The following is a 21,937-nucleotide window of genomic DNA, read 5'->3' on the forward strand; positions in this document are numbered from 1 at the left end:
TCTTTCTGTGAAGGAGATGAAATCTGGGGCCACTTCAACATTCAGAGCATTGTCTCCAAGAGAATCACTGGTCATAATAGTTATCAGAAAAGAATTCATCATTATAGCAAAAAACTCTCCTGCATATTTCAATCCAGCCAGACCCCACTGCAGAGAGTGCTGATCCTGTACAGAGTTTAACAGGAAGTCAAAATTATTTTAGGACAGCAAATAACTTGATGTGAGATGAGCAGCACAAAGTTAAAATGCTGTGAATTTCAAGGGTTCTTTCAGACTGTGATTGCTCCTCTTCTTGGAGTTTTCCTGGCTCCAGCTCTTGCCAACGGGGGCTGTGAATGAGGGGGTTTGGTTGCTGAAAGAATCACCATAAAGGCCATTGGCTAAAGCAGGTTTTAATCTGAATTTGTGAGAGTTCAGGGGAGCAGAGTTCAGAGTCAGCACTCAGCCTGTTGTTCACTGCATGGATGAATCATGCAAAGAAGAATGGAATCAGAACCTGTTTAGAATGGCACACACAGAATCCAGGGGTACAGGGGGTGAGGGTACAAAGGGTTTAAGAGTATTTAATCATTGACTGATTTATCATTTACAGGGTGACTTGATAGGATTTACTACAGTCACAGACTCGAGATAACACCACTCATAATGACCCCAATCCCTGCAGAGGCACCCACAGAGCTGCCCACACTGATATCTCTGTGTGCAAACCACCTGTTGGAATTCCCCTGGAGCTCAGTGGAACAGGTCACATGTCTTGGTGTTTCTCAGTAGGTGAGGGTTGAGCCTCGAGGAGTTGGGGCTACCAGCCCAGGCCTCATCTTCAGAGCCATTGCAAGCTGGAGGGTTTGCAAGCCCCAGGAGGCTCCCACTGTGGGGAGATGCTCGTGGAACCCACTGTGGGGAGATGGTCATGGAACTCACTGTGGGGAGATGCTCGTGGAACCCACTGTGGGGAGATGCTCCTGGAACCCACTGTGGGGAGATGCTCATGGAACCCACTGTGGGGAGATGCTCATGGAACCCACTGTGGGGAGATGCTCATGGAACCCACTGTGGGGAGGTGCTCGTGGAACCCACTGTGGGGAGATGGTCATGGAACCCACTGTGGGGAGATGCTCCTGGAACCCACTGTGGGGAGATGGTCATGGAACCCACTGTGGGGAGATGCTCATGGAACCCTCTGTGGGGAGATGCTCGTGGAACCCACTGTGGGGAGATGGTCATGGAACCCACTGTGGGGAGATGCTCATGGAACCCACTGTGGGGAGATGGTCATGGAACCCACTGTGGGGAGATGCTCCTGGAACCCTCTGTGGGGAGATGGTCATGGAACCCTCTGTGGGGAGATGCTCATGGAACCCACTGTGGGGAGATGCTCGTGGAACCCTCTGTGGGGAGATGCTCGTGGAACCCTCTGTGGGGAGATGGTCGTGGAACCCTCTGCAGCTCAGGAGAGCTCAAAGGCCCCACTCAGGGCTGCTCTTTGAAGGGCTGAGAGGTGACTGTCTTCAGTCACCAGTAGATTTCCAGCCTGGCCATGACCCAAGGTGGTTACAATGGTGCTGTTCCACTCGGGCTGCAGCTCAGGTAAATCATGTTCTGAGGCTGTCAGGGGGTGACTGATTGTCCCTTGTTCCTGCCTTGGTCAGGCAACTGATGTTCCTGATACAATCAGTGTCACTCCCACCTTTGCCATGCAAGAGCTCTTGGCAGGGTCATGAGCACCAGGTTGGGGTAAGGGATTGTAAGGCCTGACACAACAGCCCCAAGGGCTTCCCATCCTCCCCTCTGAGGCCAGAAACCCCCTCCCCTTTAATCTGACCTCCAAGACCAACAATTTCCCCAAACACAGATCCTACAGCTATTGCTCTGTTGAGTGAAACACTCCTGGTACCACAAAGCTCAATCCTTACCTCCTTTAATCTTTTCCAAAAACCAGAACATGGAGAAAAACTCCAAGGAGCACCCCAATGAAAACCCCAATCCCTCTGACACTGGTTCAAGCAGGAGAGCAGATCCTGCACGTGGCAATACTGGAGGAGGCACTTTACCTTTACCAAAGTCCCTCACCACCTTCCATGACACATTTACCTGAACAATACAACTGAAAGGACCAATATTTCCTTGTCCTTGATTGTTTGCTCTGTATCAAGCCTATTTTTTTAACCTGTGCTCCTCTTTGGCAATCCACTTCCCTTCCATTCGTTCAATGTTGTTTGCAACAAAATCTTTTTTGTTTTTTTTCCCCCCCCTATGTCTACATTGCAGCCAAGGTTGATTTTAAAACATCTGCATCACTTTCACACTGTGGAAGAGGTTTGGACTTGATGAATGGTGTCCTGCTCCACCTCAAGGAGACACGGCAGGAGGGTGGGTGAAAGTGGTGTGAGAGCCAACTGAGTGAGAGAAGGCTCTGAGAACTTTCTCAGTGGGGCTGAGCCGCTCCCAAAGTTCTCTCACAGGTTGCATTGCCCATGAACAGCCCCTTCCCCATTCCAGAGATGTGTGTGCAGGTTCTGAACTCCATTCCTGCTTTTCCTAAATGCTGTTTTCTGGCTTTGCCTCTTTGGTGCCTTACCAAGTGCCACCCAGAGAGAGTCACTTCATCCTCTCCAGGCACAGACTCCGAAGCTTCAGCCCACATGGAAAAGCCATCCAGGCTCTGTGCAGAGGAATTCCCTCTTGCCAGGCTTACCCAGCTCCTGTTGGCTCTGCCCTCACGGCCTTGGTGCTCCAAATCCAAGGCAGGTTAACAAGACCACAACTTCCTTGCTCACCACCAGGTGGAGGTTGTTTTTTATGACTTTTCAGACCTTGGTGAGAGCTTTTGCAGGAAGGTTTGGGCTCCAGGTGTTGGCCCAAGTGTGAATTTTTAGGTTACCTGTAGCCCCCGTGGGTCCTGCTCCTCTGTCCAGCAGGGAGAGCACAATCCACCCCAGAGCCCACACAGAAACCCACATTTTGTCAGAGAAATCCACACAAATTCTGCTGCCCACAAAGAACCAGGAATGGAACCCCCTTGGGTGTGGTGGTACCAATCCAAAAAGTCCCTTTGGACTTGCAGACTCAACTCAGTGAAACCAAGACCAGAATTTAAATTAACACTGCACATGCAGCAATGGTTACAAGTTATTTGTCTGTATATATCAAAACCAACCATTTTTTTTTTAAATAAGTGGCTGAATTGCAGCTGAAAAGTAATTTTAGAATCTTTACAGTGAGTCCCTGTCACAGTTTGGGGCTGTTCACAGAATGAAACTGAGAAGTTTGACACAAATATCAAATATTCAAAAACCTCCCCAACTGAAGGACCATCCCATCAATATTTACATCACCCAAAATAAGAAAATATTTTCATCACAGAAAATAAACTGAGGCAAGCTGAAAACAAAATGTTGTTGCCACCTAAAACAGCAGAGGGACCTCTAAGGAATTGCAATTATGTGGAATATTTTAACTTCAAAACCCCATTTCTTGTAAAACAGTTTTCAGTGGCCACGTGGTATTTGGGGCAGGTATTTTGGAGTGTTGTTGTGGTTACAAGGAACATTCTGTGCATTTAGAAGGCACAAAGGCTCTTATTTAATTTGCCTAATGCAAGATTTTTATTTCAATTATTTTTAATTTACACTCCAGGCTCCCTCTGGTCCTACATTCCCTGTGAATTTTCAGAAATAACCAGTACATGTCAGAAAAATACCACAAAACATGTTAATTTTTTGACTCCAAAAGGATCCCTGTCTGATAACTATCAGCCTGCAGCAGGTCAGAATTTGCAGAAGTACAATCCCTGTATTTATCAAGTAGTTACAGCAGGAAATAATTTGCAGTGACAAGTGACAGGGAAACAAATGGCAAAATAATTTTATTGCAGCATTCAGCCCTTCCAGAGCCAATTCTGAACCCACATATAAGGTGGGAGGTTCACGCTGCTCGTTCTACCTGCAGGAGCATCAGCTCTGCAGTCAGCATGAGGGGCTCTGTGAGTATACAGCTTTTCTGCCTTATTAACCAAACCTCTGCTTCAATCCCATTGCCTTTCTCTCTCCCTGAAGGGCCTCTGCCTGTCCACAGCACAAGGGCTTTCTCTGGGCACATTTTGCTCCTCCAGAGGGAGGAATTTCCCAAATCAGCTGAGGAAGGAAGGGGCTTTTTCACAGTTTATTCAGAATACAGAATCCCAATCCATGTCCATTTTTGTCAATGCTTTTGCAAACTGGAGCACTGCATTGATGGACCAACCCCTTCCCTGGAATGGCAGAGCACAAGAAATGGGGAAGCTTCTCCTGACTCTGGTGAACCCCCTGTGTGTGCCTGTCCAGGGCTCAGAAGCAACTTGGGATTCAGGTCTTGGAACAGCAGCTGTGGGAGGTGTCTGGTTTGCAGCACTGTGGGGGAAAACAGGGGGGACTCTCTTCTGGACAAAGGAAGATCCAAGGAGGAACTTGGGATTCAGGTCTTGGAACAGCAGCTGTGGGAGGTGTCTGGTTTGCAGCACTGTGGGGGAAAACAGGGGGGACTCTCTTGGACAAAGGAAGATCCAAGGAGGAACTTGGGATTCAGGTCTTGGAACAGCAGCTGTGGGAGGTGTCTGGTTTGCAGCACTGTGGGGGAAAACAGGGGGGACTCTCTTCTGGTCAAAGGAAGATCCAAGGAGGAACTTGGGATTCAGGTCTTGGAACAGCAGCTGTGGGAGGTGTCTGGTTTGCAGCACTGTGGGGGAAAACAGGGGGGACTCTCTTTTGGACAAAGGAAGATCCAAGGAGGACAATTAAACAGCAGATCAGGAAAAGGGCACAATGATTCTCATGACCAGACTCATCAGCCAGACCTGCAGTTCCACTTTTCTCTTTGTTTTCATTTCAGATTTTGGCTGCAGTCCTTCTGGGACTTGTCCTGACTCCAGCCCTTGCTGGACATGTGAGTACAGTGACCCATTGCCACATTCATGGTGATGTTTCTGTGTCTGCTTTGGGACCTCTCGTCGATTCCTTCCTTTTTCTACATCTTTGGGAAGACAACTCAACCACTCAAAGGTCAAATTGTTCTTTCCTTTGGTTTTCTAGTATCAAAAGGTGGAAGAAAGCAAGAAAATCTCCATTGGTGGAGGCTTCCAAATTATGACCATCAATAGGGATTGGCTGGTGGCAAGTATTGAGCAAAGGTCCAACTATGGATCGTGGAAAACCCTCTGGAACTACGATACGGTGAGTGGTGGGAAGATGTTCCCTCAGAGACTCTACGAGGGGAGGAGCTGGGACATTCCAATGACTTTTTTAACACAGATTTAATGATAATAATAATTATTGAGAGAGTGAATTCCCAGTGGTAAATAACTTTGTTTTCCAGGGCTTTTTGGCAACCAAAGTGCTGCCAGAGAGGTCCTGCTACATTTCCATCATGAACAGGACGGAGATGCCCAAGTTTGATGCCCTTCCCCAGCTGGCTGCAGAGAGCAGGGTAAGATTGAAAAGGAGTTAATTGGAAATTTTGATTTACTGCCAAGCAAACTGACATCCCAGATTCTTTTCCCAAGCTTCTAAACCAACAGGAACTGTAAGAGCCACGTCATCACACCACTGATTATGGATTTTTATTGATTTCAATGACATTTTACATCAGAATAACTTGAAACCTTCGAAAAAGTAGAATATCCTGGTGCAGATGCTTCCAAGGGAGGGTTTTCATGTTCTGCCAATGTGGTAGATCACTCAGATTATTATTAGAAGGTTTCTAACAATTAAATCTGGGAATATGCCCAGGGATCAGGGCACTGACCTTGCTGAATGCTCTGATTTGATGTCCAGAACCAGAATCGTCACAGACCTCCCACAAAGGAGATTCTGTTCACCCTCGTCAGGAGAAACGTTCGTGACCTCGAGTCCTACGGACCTGACACCTTCTCCTTGTGCAGAGGACTCACAACTTACGTGGCTTATGAAGTTCAAGGTGAGTCCAAGCAAATGAGCTCTGTCTCTCTCTCACCTGGCATTTGTTTTCCCTTTGGGAATGGTCACTACCCCAGGGCTCCTCTTCCAACCCCCCATGGACAAAGCCAAGAAACAGAATTCCACCCTTGTGGCACAGCACCTTAATTGTGGAGATTGGCAGGAACCAGCCCTGGGTGCCTCAATTGTATTTTCATCACTTCCAACAGGGTTTGTATTGGTGGGAAAAAAGCCATTTGTGGAAATACATCCAAGGGAACTAAGTTTGAATCTTGGGAGTTAATCCTGAGGCAAATCAAAGCACTCGGAGCCTTCCTGCAAGCTGAGTGTCTCCAGCCCTGTCAGGGAAAGCTGCTGCCCAGCTCAGGCTCAGGATGGGGCATTGTGGCATTGCAGCATTGCCCTCTGCCCCCTCTGCAATGCTGTGGGCACTGCTGTGGGCACTGCTGTGGGCACTGCTGTGGGCATTGTGGGCACTGCTGTGGGCACTGCTGTGGGCACTGCTGTGGGCACTGCTTTGGGCATTGCTGTGGGCACTGCTGTGGGCACTGCTGTGGGCATTGCTTTGGGCACTGCTTTGGGCATTGCTTTGGGCACTGCTTTGGGCATCGCTTTGGGCACAGCTTTGGGCACTGCTTTGGGCATTGCTTTGGGCACTGCTTTGGGCATTGCTTTGGGCACTGCTTTGGGCACTGCTTTGGGCATCGCTTTGGGCACAGCTTTGGGCACTGCTTTGGGCACTGCTTTGGGCACTGCTTTGGGCACTGCTTTGGGCCTCGCTTTAGGCATTGCTTTGGGCACTGCTGTGGGCACTGCTGTGGGCATCGCTTTGGGCATTGCTTTGGGCACTGCTTTGGGCCTCGCTTTGGGCATTGCTTTGGGCCCTGCTTTGGGCATCGCTTTGGGCACTGCTTTGGGCATCGCTGTGGGCACTGCTTTGGGCACTGCTTTGGGCATTGCTTTGGGCATTGCTTTGGGCACCTCTTTGGGCACTGCTTTGGGCACCTCTTTGGGCACTGCTTTGGGCATCGCTTTGGGCATCACTTTGGGCACTGCTTTGGCACCTGAGGGGGCTCAGTGGGATCAGAAGCCGAGTGCAAAGTGCCAGCTGTGAAGGGCTGTCCAGAAATCCACAAGTCACTTCACAGTTTTATGGAGGCATCTCACGGTGATGCTTTTTTCCATTTTCTTGTTTTCCAAGGACCTCAACTCAGCCACAGACCCTGCACTACACTTGATGTCCTTCAACATTTGGCCCTTACCTACTGTCATGACAGTAACTACGTGTGAAAATCATCCCTGTCCCGAACCTTGGATGAAGGTTTGAGCTGCAGCTTTGTACACAACCCTAATGCCCTTCTTGCCTGGCATCTCCTCATTCCAGAGGCTCCTTCTTGAGGATGGAGAGGCTGAAAAACATCCCTGGGTGACCAGAACTTTCAATTAAAGATTTTCATCAAGAATTGACTCCAGCTTGTTTCTCATTACTTTACTCATTGTCATCGGTGAATACCCACAGAAAAACATTTTGATTTTCTCTCTTTTGCCTCTTTTGAGCTCCTCAAATGCTGTTTTCATTGGCACAGGGCACACCCAGAGCACTGGGCAAGCCTGGGGTGGGGACATTACAAACAACACTTCCAGAGTTAAGACCTTCCTTTCCCTGTTCAGGCAAAGATGCCTCACATTGAAAATCTTGATTCAGGTGGCACAAAAAGCAGAAAAAGGAGGGAAAAATCGATGCATTTGCCTTTTTTAGAGCAAGAGGAATCTCCTTTTGGAGATTTACAGTTGTTCTGTTCCTAAACTAAAGCAAGGCAGGCTCCCTGTTGCTCCAAACTTCACCATCAAGATTATTTTCTCTGCTCTCATGAAACTGGCAGGATGCTCTGGGTTACCCAGGTGAACACAAACCTGTCTGGAGCACAAACCCCAGCCCTGTGCAGTCCCTCAGTTTCTGGCACCATCTCACTGCCCCCAGAGGCTTCACCATGTAGTGAATTGAGAGCATGGAGTTCACTGAGACACCTCTCAGGGAAAAGCATCTCAATGACCTGGGTGAGCCCACACCAGTCCCCAAAGGAGAGACACAGGCAGGACTTGGTTGTCCCAGTGTGGGTGTGACCAAAGCTGGGCATTCCAAACCCTCTGGGCCATTGCCCAGCAACTGTTCCCAAGGGCCCATTGGCAGCAGCTGCCCAGGGCACAGCTGAGCCCTCAGGCTGGGAGCTGGCTGGGAAAGAAGCCTGGCAGAGGAGCTGGGAGAACTGCCCTGCAGGGACTCCTTGGCACCTCCACACCCACCTGAGGGCTCAGCTCTGCTCAGGGGCCAGCAACGAGTCCAAAACCCCCCTGAGTGCCAGAGTCAGATCCCCCAGGCTGGAACTCCCTGCCCTGGGGGAGGCACTGGGGGCTCCCACCCAAACCTCAGGGGAGACAATCTTGGCCTTTGGGCACCCCTGGCACCACTCCTGGCATCCAGAGGAGGAGCAGACCCTGCACAGGAGGAGCCCCCCACTCTCCCCCAGACTCTGCCATCATCTGCACCAACAGCTTTGTCCCCTCCTTTGCCTTTGGCCTCGGGGGAACCACGTGGGGCTCAGCACAGGGGCCACCAAACCCCCCTGTGTTTGTGCCCCAGGGGGCTGGGTTAGACTGCTGGGCTTGGGGGTTAAACCCAATTGCTCTTTGTGCCACTGCATTGATTGCAATATTGGTATTAAATTGTAACTCTGACTTATAATCTCCTTTGTGTTGGGTTCGTTTCTCCTGCAGGTTCACCTTTAAACCAGCACACCCACTGTCAGTCTCCATTCTCCATGAGACTTCCACACATGGGACTGGTGAAGGATGAGCAGGTCCTGCTGGTCACTCCTGGGCTCTGCAGCCAAGGAATCACCTCTCAGGTGGGATCAGGGTCTTGGCTGGTGTGTTATTGTCACCAGTGCACCATGGTAGAAATCAGCACCTGCTGTTCTTCAGCCTTGAAGATCAAAAGGATCCCCCAAGAGACCAGGCAGGGCAGAGCTGTTCCATTTCCTCCATCTCCAAGGCACTGAAAACCCACCAGTGCCTTTTTGGGTGCTGGAATCAGGCTGAGGTAGCCCTTGCCAACTGTACCCCCAGGCCAGTCACCATGGGGGGGTGTTGCCACTCCCAGTCAGGCTGATTTCAGCCCCAGAGACCTGCTGAGACCAGGACACCCTCTCTTAGATTATGGTGGCTCTATCCCCGTGCCACATTTTCTTCTATTTTATTTAATACATTACAAGCCATGTATTTTCACCTGTACAATTCATGTGACACTCTGCAGGCAAAAGTCACAAACACACCCAGAGTCAGCAGCCCCTGTTTAAAGAGCCAGTGGAACAAACTGGAATCACCAGAGAATTTCTGCATTCCAGCCTTCCATGGTGCATCATGGCAGGGCAAAGTCAGACCAAAGCAAGAGACAGGGGAGCTCTTCATCCTTTGAAAAATTATGGAATCATAGAATCAACTGGGTTGGATGAGAGCTCGGAGATCATCCAGTTCAACCCTTGATCCAACCCCACTGTGATCACCAGCCCAGGGCACTCCGTGCCCTGGGCTGGTGATCACAGTGGGGTTGGATCAAGACATGGTGGATTCTCCCAGTAGGGTTGGATCAAGACATGGTGGATTCTCCCAGTAGGGCTGGATCAAGACATGGTGGATTCTCCCAGTGGAGCTGGATCAAGACATGGTGGATTCTCCCAGTAGGGCTGGAGCAAGACATGGTGGATTCTCCCAGTGGGGTTGGATCAAGACATGGTGGATTCTCCCTCAGTGCCACATCCAGTCTCACCTTAAACACCTCCAGGGATGGAGAATCCACCCCCTCTCTGGGCAGCCCATTCCAAGGCCTGACCACCCTCTCTGCAAAGAATTCCCTCCCAATATCCAACCCAAACCTCCCCTGGCAGATCTTAAGCCTGTGCCCTCTTATTCCTACTACTGGTTTCCTGCAATCCAGGGAATTAGAGCAATCCAGAGAAGAAAAACCCCTGTTGGCCACTGAGCGTCAGCCTCGAGTTGTGTGTTTGTACAGCCGAGATGGAGACACCCAGAGGAGCCTGTTGTCCTGCACCAGGAGGGCAGCTCTGCAGTGCTCCCTGAATTACACCCCTTGGAGATACAACCAGGCACTTGGAGGACCTGCCTGTGCTTCCAGCAAGGAGCAATTCCTGGGCAGAGATGGTGTAACTGGGATGAGAACACTGGGGGGTGCAGGCAACTTGCTGCACCTCGATTGGACTCCCAGTGCTGTGACAGCTCCCTGAGGTGCCCTGAAAACCAGAGAAAGGGGCTTTTAGATCCTGACAGAAGCCACTGCCCATCATTCAGATCAGATGTTTGGGAGCCAAAGGGAACCACCCCCAAGCCCCACTGGATGCTGTGCCTGTCTCTCCCCTCAGCACCAGCACCAGTCCCCCAGCCTGGTAGAACCTGCTCCCTCCCAGCTGGGAGTTTCAGAGAAGGTCCCACAGACACATATGAGGGAGAAGTTGATAAAACAAAACCTGCTGATAGCACTTCCCCCCTCATTTACATATTCAATTCCAGTCACTCACCGAGGGCATCAGTTGGAGCTTAATTACTCATTGCACTGCTGAGTGCAATTAAAACACCTCACTAGTGCCTCTCACACAAGACTAGAACACACCCAGTCTCCCCAGGCACTGGGAGGTCTCACACAAAACTCTGACCTGCATAATATTCTTGGGTTTAGCATTTTTTGGAGAGGGAAGGACAGAAATTCCAACATGAGCTTCGTGTTATGGAGCTGAATTTCTCAGGGTGTTGATGCTGCTCTTGCCAGGTCATCAACAAAATACACATTCTTCAGACAGGCCTGTGAAGGGGATTAGTCCTCAGAAAGTCAGAGCTGCAGCACAGATCTCATGTCTCTCTCTGGCAGCAGCTCCCTCCACGTCAGGGTGCCCACACCTTCACCTCATGCCTCATTCCTTGGCTTTTTCCCAGGTTTTTCCAGGCCTTTTGTCAGCCACAGCCACACAGAGAATCCCATCTCCTGCTCCAGTCCCCCTCCTTTCCCTCCACTCACTCTGCAACAAAGTTCTTTTCCTGAGGTAGAGCTTTTCCTTTAGTTTGGTTTTTTCCCAAGTATTTGTTCATCTCAGGGCCAGTGAGAAACAAATGGAAGAGATTATCACTCTGCTTTTACTCTTTAAGCAGACACAGATCATAAACCAACGACAGCAAGACAAACCTGGCCATGACAGCACTTTAACTGTATCTCAGTCTGAAGCTCATCCCAAGTACTTTTCCAAAATTTCTCAGAGCCAGCACATCAGTCCCCAGAGAGGAAGCTTTTCTCCTACCCTTCCAGTTTCACATCCTGCATTCAGCTCATTTTCTTTTAAAATACCAAAAAAAAAAAAAAAAGGAGTCCACAGACTGGTCTCATCCCCTTCCTGAGAGCAGCACAAACACTCACACAACTCTCTGTGCCCAACTCCAGACCTACAAACACATTTTGTCCAGAACATCTGCATAAAACTTTAAAATTCCCAACCCTACATCTTTGCTGGCTACAGGAGCTCCAGCTCTGCACTTTGGTGTATCCAGCAGCCTCACCTGGGAGGGTTCAAACCCCCAGATCACCTGGACATGGAAACCAGCAGGTGATGCTCCACCTTTTCCACAACTGCCCATGAAGAAGCGTCTCCCCAGGAGTGGGGCAGGGGCCAGCCCTCAGTGTGGGCAGCAGCACAGCCCCCTGTGCAAAGGGCTCCTGGGACATTGCTGGCATTGTCCTGCATTCCCATGGGTTGTGGGAAGGCTGATGCCCTGGCACACACCCCTGGGCACCAAGGGGCCGTGTCACTGCCCTCCTGTCAGACTCGGAGATAACAGAAAGACTCACTCCTTGTGCTGGTTTGAAGGTGAACCAGCAGGAGAAATGAACTCACCACGAGAGAGATTATAAGTCAGAGCTAAAATTTAATAACAATATTACACTAAAAACACTGACACAAAGGGAAATTGCTTTCAACTCACAAACCCAGCAGTATAACCCAGTGTCCTGGGGCACAAACCCAAGGGGGTTTGTTTGCCCTTGTGCTGAGACCCCTGTGGTTCCCCCAAATCCAGAGCAAAAGGAAAAGAAAAACCTGTTGGTGCAGGCGAGGGCTGTGGTCTGGGTGAGAGCGGGGATCTCCTCCTGTCGAGGTCCTGCTGCTCCTCTGGATCCAAAGAGAAGTTCCCAAGGTCTTCTTACCCACCACTTATGTACCCTCAGGGAGCACCCAGTCCCTCCCCCTGGGCAGGGACTCACACAATGGGTGATTAACTCTGGGAGCCAGGGGGTGTTGAGCTGTTGATGGCCCATTGGCAGCTCCGCCCCCTCAGGCTGGGTGTGAAGGTGCCAATGACTCCCTGGGCAGCTGCTGCAAATGGTCCATTGTCCTTGGGGAATGAATAGAGGGGGTAGGATACACAGCTTTGATCACCCCCACACAGTGATAATTGGTCCCACCAGGACACTCCTGTACTCCCAACTCCCCCTGAATTTAGGTGTGGAAGCCCAAGGTCTCCACCTGGAAAACCCCCATTTCTGCTCCTGTGTAGCCCTAGAGCAGCTTTGGCTTCCAAGGGACCTCCAGGACCAAGGAGGTGCTGCTTGCCCATGTCCCTGTCACCCACACTGGAGGTGATGGAGCTGGTGCAGGTTGGGAGGGAGAGGCACTCCCAAAGTTCTACCCATCGATGCACAAAGGGGTCCCACTGCTCTGTCCTTCAGGTATTCTGCTATCCCAGCTTGCTCTTCTCCCTTGCACCTCATCCTGCTGCTTTTCCTGGGCTCCCCTCACATCAGTTGGATCTGCTAAAAAATTGTTTTAAGACAAATTTAACTCTTCAAGCAATGAAGAACAGCTGGAAAATCTGACCTGAGTGCACTTGCACCCCCTGCCAGAAACCTGACCTGGTCCCCCCACCCCTGAAGCTGATCCAGGACAAGGGTGTGGGTGCATCCTGAGAGGGCTTGGGAGGGAAAGTCGGGAGCTCCTGCTCCTGGAATCTTGAGTTCAGCTTCTATTGGCACCCTGACAGGGGACTCCTCTTCCCTTTGAGCTGTGCTGCTCAGGGTTTAGAGCTTGTGGTTGTGTTGGTGGAAGGAGACAAGAGATGCAAGTGTGGCTGAAGTGACATTGTCCATGGAGTTTTCTTGGAATAGGGAAGTTCAGGCTTTAGGTGGTTGAAATGAGTTTGGTAAGGATGGTGAGAGGGGGCAGCCTGTTTCTCTCCCAGGATCCTTCTGGATAAACTGTCCAGCCCACAGCTGGATAACCATGATGGGTTATCCCATCCCATGATGGGTTATGTGATGGGTTAACAACTGGTTCATAGCTTGGGCACAAAGGGTGACAGTGACTGGGGTGGCATCAGGCTGGCACAGGTCCCCAGTGGGGTTCCCCCGGGCTCCATGCCCAGCCCTGGGCTCTCCAACACCTTCACTGATGACCTGAACACAGGACTCAAAGGAACACTGAGCTGAGGACACCACACTGGGAGGAGCTGTCAAGTCTCTGGAGGGCAGAGAGGCCTCCACAGACCAGAGATGGACAATCCCCACCCATGGTGAGCTCCACAAGGGCAAGGGGTGGATTCTGTCCCTGGCATGGGCAGCCCTGGCACTGTGTGGGGCTGGGAAAGGGCCCTGGGGGTCCTGCTCACTGGCCAGTTGGCCACGAGTCAGCAGTGCCCTGGAGCCTGGGGGGACATCCCTGTCCTGGGGGGCATCAGGGGAGGGAGGGGATTGTCGTGCCCTGCTCTGAGCTGGGGCAGCCCCACCTGCAGTGCTGGGGCAGGTTGGGGGGACACAATGAAGGGAGAGATTGAGCCATTGCAGAGTGTGCAAAGGAGGCCACGAGGGTGGGGAAGGGTCTGGAGGGGCCCCCTGGGGAGCAGCTGAGGGCACTTGGGGTGTTCAGCTGGAGAAGGTCAGATAGGTCAGACCTCCCTGGGGTCTGTAGCTCCTCCTGAGGGGCAGCTCCATCTCTGTGAGCAGGGACAGGCCCCTGGAATGGCAGGAGCTGTGCCAGGGCAGGGTTAGGTGGGATATCAGAAAGGCTCTTCCCCAGAGGGTGGTGGGCACTGCCCAGGGTTTGGGCACAGTCCCGAGGCTGCCAGAGCTCCAGGAGGGTTTGGATGATCCTCTGGGGCACAGGGTGGGATTTGGGGGTGTCTGTGCAGGGTCAGGGGTTGGATTGATGATCCTGATGGGTCTGCTCCAACTCAGGATATTCTGTGACAAGCACAGATGTTACTGAGTGTTTCTCAGGGCTGAGAAAATACAAGAGAGGGAGTCTGGCATGGCTTGTTGCTTTAACTTTTGTGAAGCTACTCCAGGTTTTCAGAGGTCTTTAAACTCAGATGTGGCCTGTGTGGGAAACAGATGTGTCTGCACATCTCTCCTGTCTATTCTGTCTTTGTGGGAAACACAGAGGTCTCCAAGGGCATGTAGTGATAGGACAAGAGGGAATGGCCTTAAGCTGAGGGAGGGCACTGTTAGATGGGATTTTGGGAAGGGATTCCTCCCTGGGAGGGTGGGGAGGGGCTGGGGTGGAATTCCCAGAGAAGACCTGAGAGCTCCTTCCAGGGCCCAAAGGGGCTCCAAGAGCTGGAGAGAGATTTGGGACAAGGAATGGAGGGACAGGACACAGGGAATGGCTCCTACTGGAAAAGTGGATATTTAGATGGGATTTGGGGAAGTAATTCTTCCCTGGGAGGGTGGGGAGGGGCTGGGATGGAATTCCCAGAAGAGTTGTGGCTGCCCCATCCCTGGGAGTGCCCAAGGTGAGGCTGGAGCCCCCTGGGACAGTGGGAGGTGTCCCTGGGACAGTGGGAGGTGTCCCTGGGACAGCAGGAGGTGCCCCTGGGACAGTGGGAGGTGTCCCTGGGACAGTGGGAGGTGTCCCTGCCCATGGCAGGGGTGGCACTGGGTGGGCTTTGAGGTCCCTCCCAACCCAGTCTGTGGTTCCACGCACCGGGCTGTGCCTGCTGGGAGCAAACCCCTTGTGTGTTCCCACCTGGAGCTGCTGCGGTGGGTTCATGAGCTCAGTGCCCAAATATGCCGCAAACCAAACTCAGCCTGAGTTTTGGCCACGAGGTGGCAACGTCTGAGCTCCTTTTGCTCCGGCGAAACGGGACTTGCCATCTTTAATAATAACAATAATAATTAAGGGGGGGAGAAAGCCTCAAGCCCTCCCTGGATTTTGTGAGCTCTGGGACAAAGCAGGATCTGTGAGGAGGCTGCTCCTGCTCTTGCCAAACAATGGTGCTGCTTCCCGAGAGCCGCGAGGGAGACTGAGGGGCAAGTCCCTTTAACAGGAAAAAAAAAAAAGAGAAATACAGTATTGTGCATCTTGAAATCTGAAACCAAGAAACAGAAGTGCAAGGGAAACAAGGGGGAAAGCCTTGCAATTCCCGAGGACAACTGTTGCAAGTGGAGTTTTAAGGAATACAACCTACAGATGCACATTTGAGGCTCATTGAATGGCTTTGGGGGAGAAACCTGTGCAATAAGGGAGCCCTGAAGAAGACATTTCTTTTTCTCCTCCTCTCTGGATATAATGGCCATTGCAAAGCAAAGCATCTTGAGATTTGGCTTCAGGTGTCTCTTGCTGGCAGTTTTTGTGCTCCCCTGTGGCGGGCACGGGGGTAAGAGGGAGAATGGTGGTCCTGCCTGCTATGGGGGCTTCGATCTGTATTTCATCCTGGACAAGTAAGTCACCTCTACTTTGTTCTTTGTCAAAGAGATCTCTCTCTAGGCACGGGCTGGAGCGGCTCCTGCTGATCCCGAGGAGCTTCCCCTTGCCTTTGGGTTCAGCAGAAGTCACCGTGTCCCCGAGGGCCCTGTGCCACTGCGGGCCACTCGCTCTGGCTTTGTTGGGGTGGTTTCTTTGGTGGCTTTGGGGCATGAAGCCCTTTGTGCCCCGTGAATCGCAGCAGTTTTGCTGTGATTTATCGTGCCCAGTTGTGCTGGTGTGGGGGCTTTGTTGTGTGCTGGACCCTGCCCTTCCCTACAGCAGAGCTGGGCAGGGGGGCATCACCCTGGTGCCCCCACGAGCTCTCACCATGGCAGGGCTGGCAGGGCTGAGTTCATTCCATAGCTGAGAACGTGGAGGAAGCACCTGGAGCTCCTCAGGTCCCTTCCAGAGCAGCAACTGCAGGTAAAAACCAGCTCTGAGAGGGGCTCCTGCCTTCAGAGGGGCTCAGTTCAGTTCGTGGTGCCAGTGCCTCGTTTAAAGAGAGCCTTATTCCCCCTGGCTGAGTCACACTTTCTTTGTTCCGTGCTAATCAAATGCATGCTTTGAGCGGAGCTGTTTGTGCTGAAGATAATTTCCCACCTCGCTTTCTCATCACTAATCGTGGCAGTGTCATCTCCTTGGCTCCCTCTTTGTGCCTCTTTTTTTCAGACGTGAAATTGTGCTGAGCTTTGGAAAGCTTCATTCAAAAAAAAAAAAAAAACAAAAAAAAAAAACCAGCTAAAATGATTGTCCTGGATGAAGAATAGTCATTTTGTACCAAAAGTTTGGAAGTGCTGGACGTGATGCCTGCCAGGGCCGTGGCACTGACATTATTAACCATAAATTTCAGAGACAGGGAAGTATTTGTGAGTTGCCAATGGAGCTTTCTGGGGAGTGTTTTGCAGTAGCTCCCACATTCCTTTGGTATAAATGACTTGGAATTACATAAGCCCTTATTACAGAACACTGGGTAAAATGTGAGCTTCAGACACTGCCAGTTGTCCCAGTGCTCCAAGGGAAAGGGTTTTTTTCATTTATTTCTCCTTTTTTCAGTGGAAAGATCTGTCTGGCTCGTGCCTTTTGCTGCTCTGGCCGTTGGGTTGTTTGTTGGAATATCTCTGTTGTCTGGAAACAAACGGAGCCCAAACAACCCCAGGGTGTGATTTGGGCTTTTGCAAACTGCATTTCCTCGGGAGGTGAAGCAGCATCGAAGGTTTTATCCAATGTGATGGATGTGCTGTGTTGTTCCTCTGAGCTCATGTAACTTTAGCAGGCAGTTAATTCAAGTTCTGTGCTGTCCCTTTACTGAAATCCAGGACTTTGTAGCCCCGCTGGAGGGATTAAGGATTTGGGTGGAAACTGGAGCCTTGGCACAGACTTGAAAGCAGCCAGGCTGCCCTCAGAGCCTCGAGGCATCCAGCAAAAATCCTGCTTTGACACTTGCAGGGTTCCTGTTTCTGGGATTTTTCCGGTGCAGAAATGAACAGGATCTGATGTAAAAATTTCCTTGGAGTCCAGTGGAATTTGGAGCCTTGTGGTGTTGCAGCTGTTGGGGAGTTCAGTGTGTCATGGGCCTGGTTGTTTAACCCCTGGTCAGAGACTTGCTGGGGTGGGCTCAGTTATCCCACATCCTTTATCTTTGAAACCTCTTTTCATGGAATCTCAGGGTGGTTTGAGTTGGAAAGGTCCTTCAGGATCATCTGGTTCACCCCCTGCCACGGGCAGAGAACCTGCCACAGGCAGCTCATTCTCAGAGGCCAAGCTGAATTCCAGAAGAGCTGAGTCTTATTTAGCCTGAGCTTTCTGCCTTCTCCTTATCTACAGAAAGTTTTCCAAAGTGCTGCTGAACTCCTGAGTGCAGAGGGAGGTGATGCCCATAGAGGCCTTCAGGCAAAGTGTGAAATGATAATCTCAGATTCAGAGCTCATTGGTCTTATTTGAAATAGGTCTAGAAATGATTACAGTGATGGAGGACTCTGAAGCAGAAAAGATTTAGACTCTTAAGCCTGAAATGTAAATTCACAGCTGGAAGGAAGCTGTGAAAATATGGAGCAACCTCCTTTCTGGGATCAAAGGAGTGGTAGAGAACCAACAGACACAGGATGGGAGCCCCTGGGGCAGCAGCCCCTGCTGGGTTTGGTGGCTCCTCGAGCCCCTGCAGTGCCCTGTGTGTGACAGCAGCTCGTGGGACACGTGCCAGGCCCTGCCCTGGGTCCAGCCCTGCTCACAGCTGGCTCTCAGTCACAGGATGGCCACAGGAAGCCCCTTCAGAGTGACCCAGGATGTTCTCCTGAAGTGCTGCTGCAGGTCCCAGCAATGTTCTCCACAGGAATCACAGAAACAGTTGGGTTGGAAGAGACCTCTGAGGTCATCAAGCCCAACCCTTGATCCAACCCCACTGTGATCACCACATCAGAGAATGAGTTGGGTTGGAAGAGACCTCTGAGATCATCCAGCCCAACCCTTGATCCAACCCCACTGTGATCACCAGATCAGAGAATCAGTTGGGTTGGAAGAGACCTCTGAGATCACCAAGCCCAACCCTTGATCCAACCCCACTGTGATCACCAGATCAGAGAATCAGTTGGGTTGGAAGAGACCTCTGAGATCATCAAGCCCAACCCTTGATCCAACCCCACTGTGATCACCAGCCCAGGGCACAGAGTGCCCTGGGCTGGTGATCACAGTAGGGTTGGATCAAGACATGGTGGATTCTCACAGTAGGGTTGGATCAAGACATGGTGGATTCTCACTCAGTGCCACATCCAGTCTCACCTTAAACACCTCCAGGGATGGAGAATCCACCCCCTCTCTGGGCAGCCCATTCCAAGGCCTGACCACTCTCTGTGTAAAGAATTTCTTTCTGATATCCAACCTAAACCTGGCAGAGCTTAAGGCTGTGCCCTCTTGTCCTACTGTTGGTTGCCTGAGAGAAGAGACCAACCCCCCTGGGTAGAACATTCCTGCATCCTGCTGGGTGAAGTGTTGAAGGGATCCCTCCAGGTGTGTGCAGGCAGCTGGAGGCCCAACTCCCTGCACGTGGCACACCCAGAGCACCTGCAGCAAAGCTCCCATTTCCCATGGCCATGAAGGGGAAGGAAATCCAGAGTTCAGCCCTTCCGAACCAATCCTGCCACTCTCCACAGCCTCAGGGTGCACAGAGCAGAAGCAAAGCATGGATGGACCAGCTGTGCTTGCTGGGTCCAACATCCTCATCTCTGGTGTCTTTTGTTGCTCCCAGGGCTCTCACACTCCTGGAGCAGCAGCAGAGGCCTCTTGTGCTGTGCCCAGAGTTATGGTACAGACATGGAGCTGCTGGAGCAAGTCCAGAGGAGGCCCAGGAGATGCTCCAGGGCTGGAGCCCCTTTGGAGCCAGGCTGGGAGAGCTGGGGGGTCACCTGGAGAAAGGAGTGCTGAGACCCCCTTCCAGGGCCTAAAGGGGCTTATAAAAAGGAGGAAGAGGGACTTTAAATGCAGGTAGAGAGTGACAGGACAAGGGGCAATGGTCTTAAGATGGAGGGCAGGGTTAGATGGGATATTGGGAAGGAATTCTTCCCTGTTGCCCATGAATCTGTGGCTGTCCCATCTCTGAGAGTGTCCAAGGCCAGGCTGGAGAAACCTGGGACAGTGGGAGGTGTCCCTGCCCAGGGCAGGGGTGGCACTGGGTGGGCTTTAAGGTCCTTCCAACTCAAACCATGTCATGATTCCAGGATTCCGTGTTGCAGAAGTGCTGCAGACTCCCCAGAGGATGCACTTTGGGTTGGGCAGCTCCTTGCCAAGGAAAACTGAGGCTGTCCCACTGCTGTGGAGGGAACTGCAGTTGGCAGCTCTCTCCAGAGCCAATGCCTGGCAGGCAACAACTCCAAAGGACAAAAATAGTGTTACACACACAGACACCTAACGCAGAATTCTGAGCTGAAGGAATTGGATTCATGTGGATTAAGACTGGATTGATCCATTTCTTCAGTCCTTTGATGACAAAATCTCAGTCTGGGTCTGTTTTCTCAGTTCAGCCTCAAGCTGTTTGCTCTCCAGAGTGCAGTTGTTGCCATTTGCTGTTTGGCATCTCTGCAGGACCAAGTCACACCTCAAGGAAACTTAACTTGGAGATCAGAAAGAAATTCTTTGCAGAGAGAGTGCTCAGGGATTGGAATGGGCTGCCCAGAGAGGGGGTGGATTCCCCATCCCTGGAGGGTTTGAACCTGAGCTTGGCTGTGGCACTGAGTGCCATGATCTGGTAAAGGGACTGGAGTTGGACCAAGGGTTGGACTTGATGATCTCGAAGGGCTTTTCCAACCCAACTGAGAAGAGCAACGAGGCTGGAGAAGGGACTGGAGCCCCAGCCCTGTGGGAAGAGGCTGAGGGAGCTGGGGGTGTTCAGCCTGGAGAAGAGGAGGCTCAGGGGGGACATCAGCACTGTCTGGAACTCCCTGACAGGAGGTTGGACCCAGGGGGGGTTGGTCTCTTCTCCCACACAACCAGCAATGGCACAAGAGGGCACGGCCTTAAGCTGTGCCAGGGCAGGTTTGGGTTGGATATCAGGAGGGAATTCTTTGCAGAGAGGGTGGTCAGGCCTTGGAATGAGCTGCCCAGAGAAGGGGGTGGATTCCCCATCCCTGAAGGGTTTGAACCTGAGCTTGGCCATGGCACTGAGTGCCATGATCTGGTAAAGGGACTGGAGTTGGACCAAGGGTTGGACTTGATGATCTCGGAGGGCTTTTCCAACCCAATCCATTCTGTGATTCTGTGGATGTGGCACTGAGTGAGAATCCACCACATCTTGATCCAACCCCACTGGGAGAATCCACCAGGTCTTGATCCAAGCCCACTGGGAGAATCCACCACATCTTGATCCAACCCTACTGTGATCACCAGCCCAGGGCACAAAGTGCCCTGGGCTGGTGATCACAGTGGGGTTGGATCAAGGGTTGGACTTGATGATCTCAGAGGGCTTTTCCAACCCAATCCATTCTATCATTCTATGATTCCATGAAGGTGCAGGTAACACCAAGATAAGCCCAGTGTTGTGGAAGGCAGATCTGGCTTACCTTCAGGGAGGTGTTCTGTCCTCTGTGGTGCTCAGAGGGTTCATGGGCTGAGGCTCCATGAATGGGCAGGAGTTGCTGCCAGAGGATTTACAGCCTGATGTCAGCTTAGATACAGAGCCTTCATTAAGGAGGAGGAATGAGGAATTTGTGAGATATTCCTAAACCCCCACACATTTGCTTTTGCTGATACTGTCCAGTTATTCCCAAAGCATCCTCCATGTGACTAATTAATGATGGCTGTGACTGTGACCACCCCCTAATTGACAGGGCACCCAGTGGAGATCCTGCCCAAGCACAGATGGACTGCTCAGAGGCTGAGCTTCATCCCTTTGCAGGTAGGGGGGAAGGAATGACAGCTGAGTCTCCTCAGTGACCCTTTGCTGTGGCCTCTGTAGGTCACAGGGATGATTTCCCATGCTCCAAATAATGGGGAATTTATCCCCATGTGCAGAAAACCCAAGAGGAACTGTAGGTGTGGGAAGGAAAACTTGGCTCCAAGAGATCCCTGGCAAAATGAAGCAAGTAATCCAAGGCTTTCCCTGTGATCCCTTTGTGATCCAGCCAGCCAGGGAATCTCCTTTTAACCAGTTGTGTTGAAGTGAAGCTCCTGCCCTGGAGAGGTTGGTGGTTGTTTCTTTGACTGTAGCTTGAGTTACCACGACTTAAGTGGGACCAAGTCCAGGCTTACACTCGGAGTGGAGGCTGCAGGGACCGTGGTGGGATGGAACAGGCAGACACCAGGAACTGCTGCTTCCCCTGGGAAAGGGGAGCTCTCCAGCAGAGCCAGCACAGGGCCCCCCAGAGCTGGGGAGTGCTGGAGCTGCTCTCATGGGAACAAACAGGGGCCTTTAGGAGATGGAATGGAGCATCTGTAGAGGTGGAATCATGGAATGGTTGGGTTGGAAGAGACTTCAAAGCTCATCTATTCCACCCCCTGCCATGGGCAGGGACACCTCCCTCTTTCTCAGGTTGCTCCAAGCTGGCCTGGGACACTCCCAGGGATGGGGAGTCCACAACCCCTCTGGGCAGCAGATTCCAAACTATCTCTGACCTTTGCTGACCCCCCCAGTGGCTCCCTGGTTGTGTGTCCAGGATCACAACCTGAATGCAGATTCCAAACCATCTCTGACCTTTGCTGACCCCCCCC

The 21,937-nt window shown here is 51.6% G+C and overlaps 2 protein-coding genes across 2 annotated transcripts in view; both read left to right on the forward strand.

Annotated features, from left to right (window-relative positions):
* The first annotated feature begins 1,537 nt into the window (after positions 1 to 1,537).
* GKN1 (gastrokine 1) lies at positions 1,538 to 7,238 on the forward strand. Its single transcript, XM_071578958.1, has 7 exons — positions 1,538 to 1,587; positions 3,916 to 3,982; positions 4,867 to 4,920; positions 5,067 to 5,207; positions 5,350 to 5,460; positions 5,808 to 5,949; positions 7,150 to 7,238. Exons 1-7 carry the CDS (start codon positions 1,538 to 1,540, stop codon positions 7,236 to 7,238), a joined length of 654 nt encoding a protein of 217 aa, XP_071435059.1.
* A 7,951-nt stretch (positions 7,239 to 15,189) lies between these two features.
* Positions 15,190 to 21,937, forward strand: part of ANTXR1 (ANTXR cell adhesion molecule 1) — a 134,785-nt gene continuing 128,037 nt past the window's right edge. The window contains 1 exon segment of the mRNA XM_071579091.1: positions 15,190 to 15,717. Coding sequence (XP_071435192.1) covers positions 15,566 to 15,717 — 152 coding nt within the window. The 5' untranslated portion in view covers positions 15,190 to 15,565.

The sequence above is a fragment of the Pithys albifrons genome, chromosome 29 (assembly GCF_047495875.1).
Source record: "Pithys albifrons albifrons isolate INPA30051 chromosome 29, PitAlb_v1, whole genome shotgun sequence".
Taxonomy (NCBI): Eukaryota; Metazoa; Chordata; class Aves; order Passeriformes; family Thamnophilidae; genus Pithys; species Pithys albifrons.

Coding starts and splice junctions, on each gene's coding strand:
- GKN1 (XM_071578958.1), top strand. CDS start 1,538: ATGACCCAAGGTGGTTACAATGGTGCTGTTCCACTCGGGCTGCAGCTC. Junction 3,983..4,866: donor CAGTCAGCATGAGGGGCTCT/GTGAGTATACAG, acceptor TTTTCATTTCAG/ATTTTGGCTGCAGTCCTTCT. Junction 4,921..5,066: donor CTCCAGCCCTTGCTGGACAT/GTGAGTACAGTG, acceptor TTGGTTTTCTAG/TATCAAAAGGTGGAAGAAAG.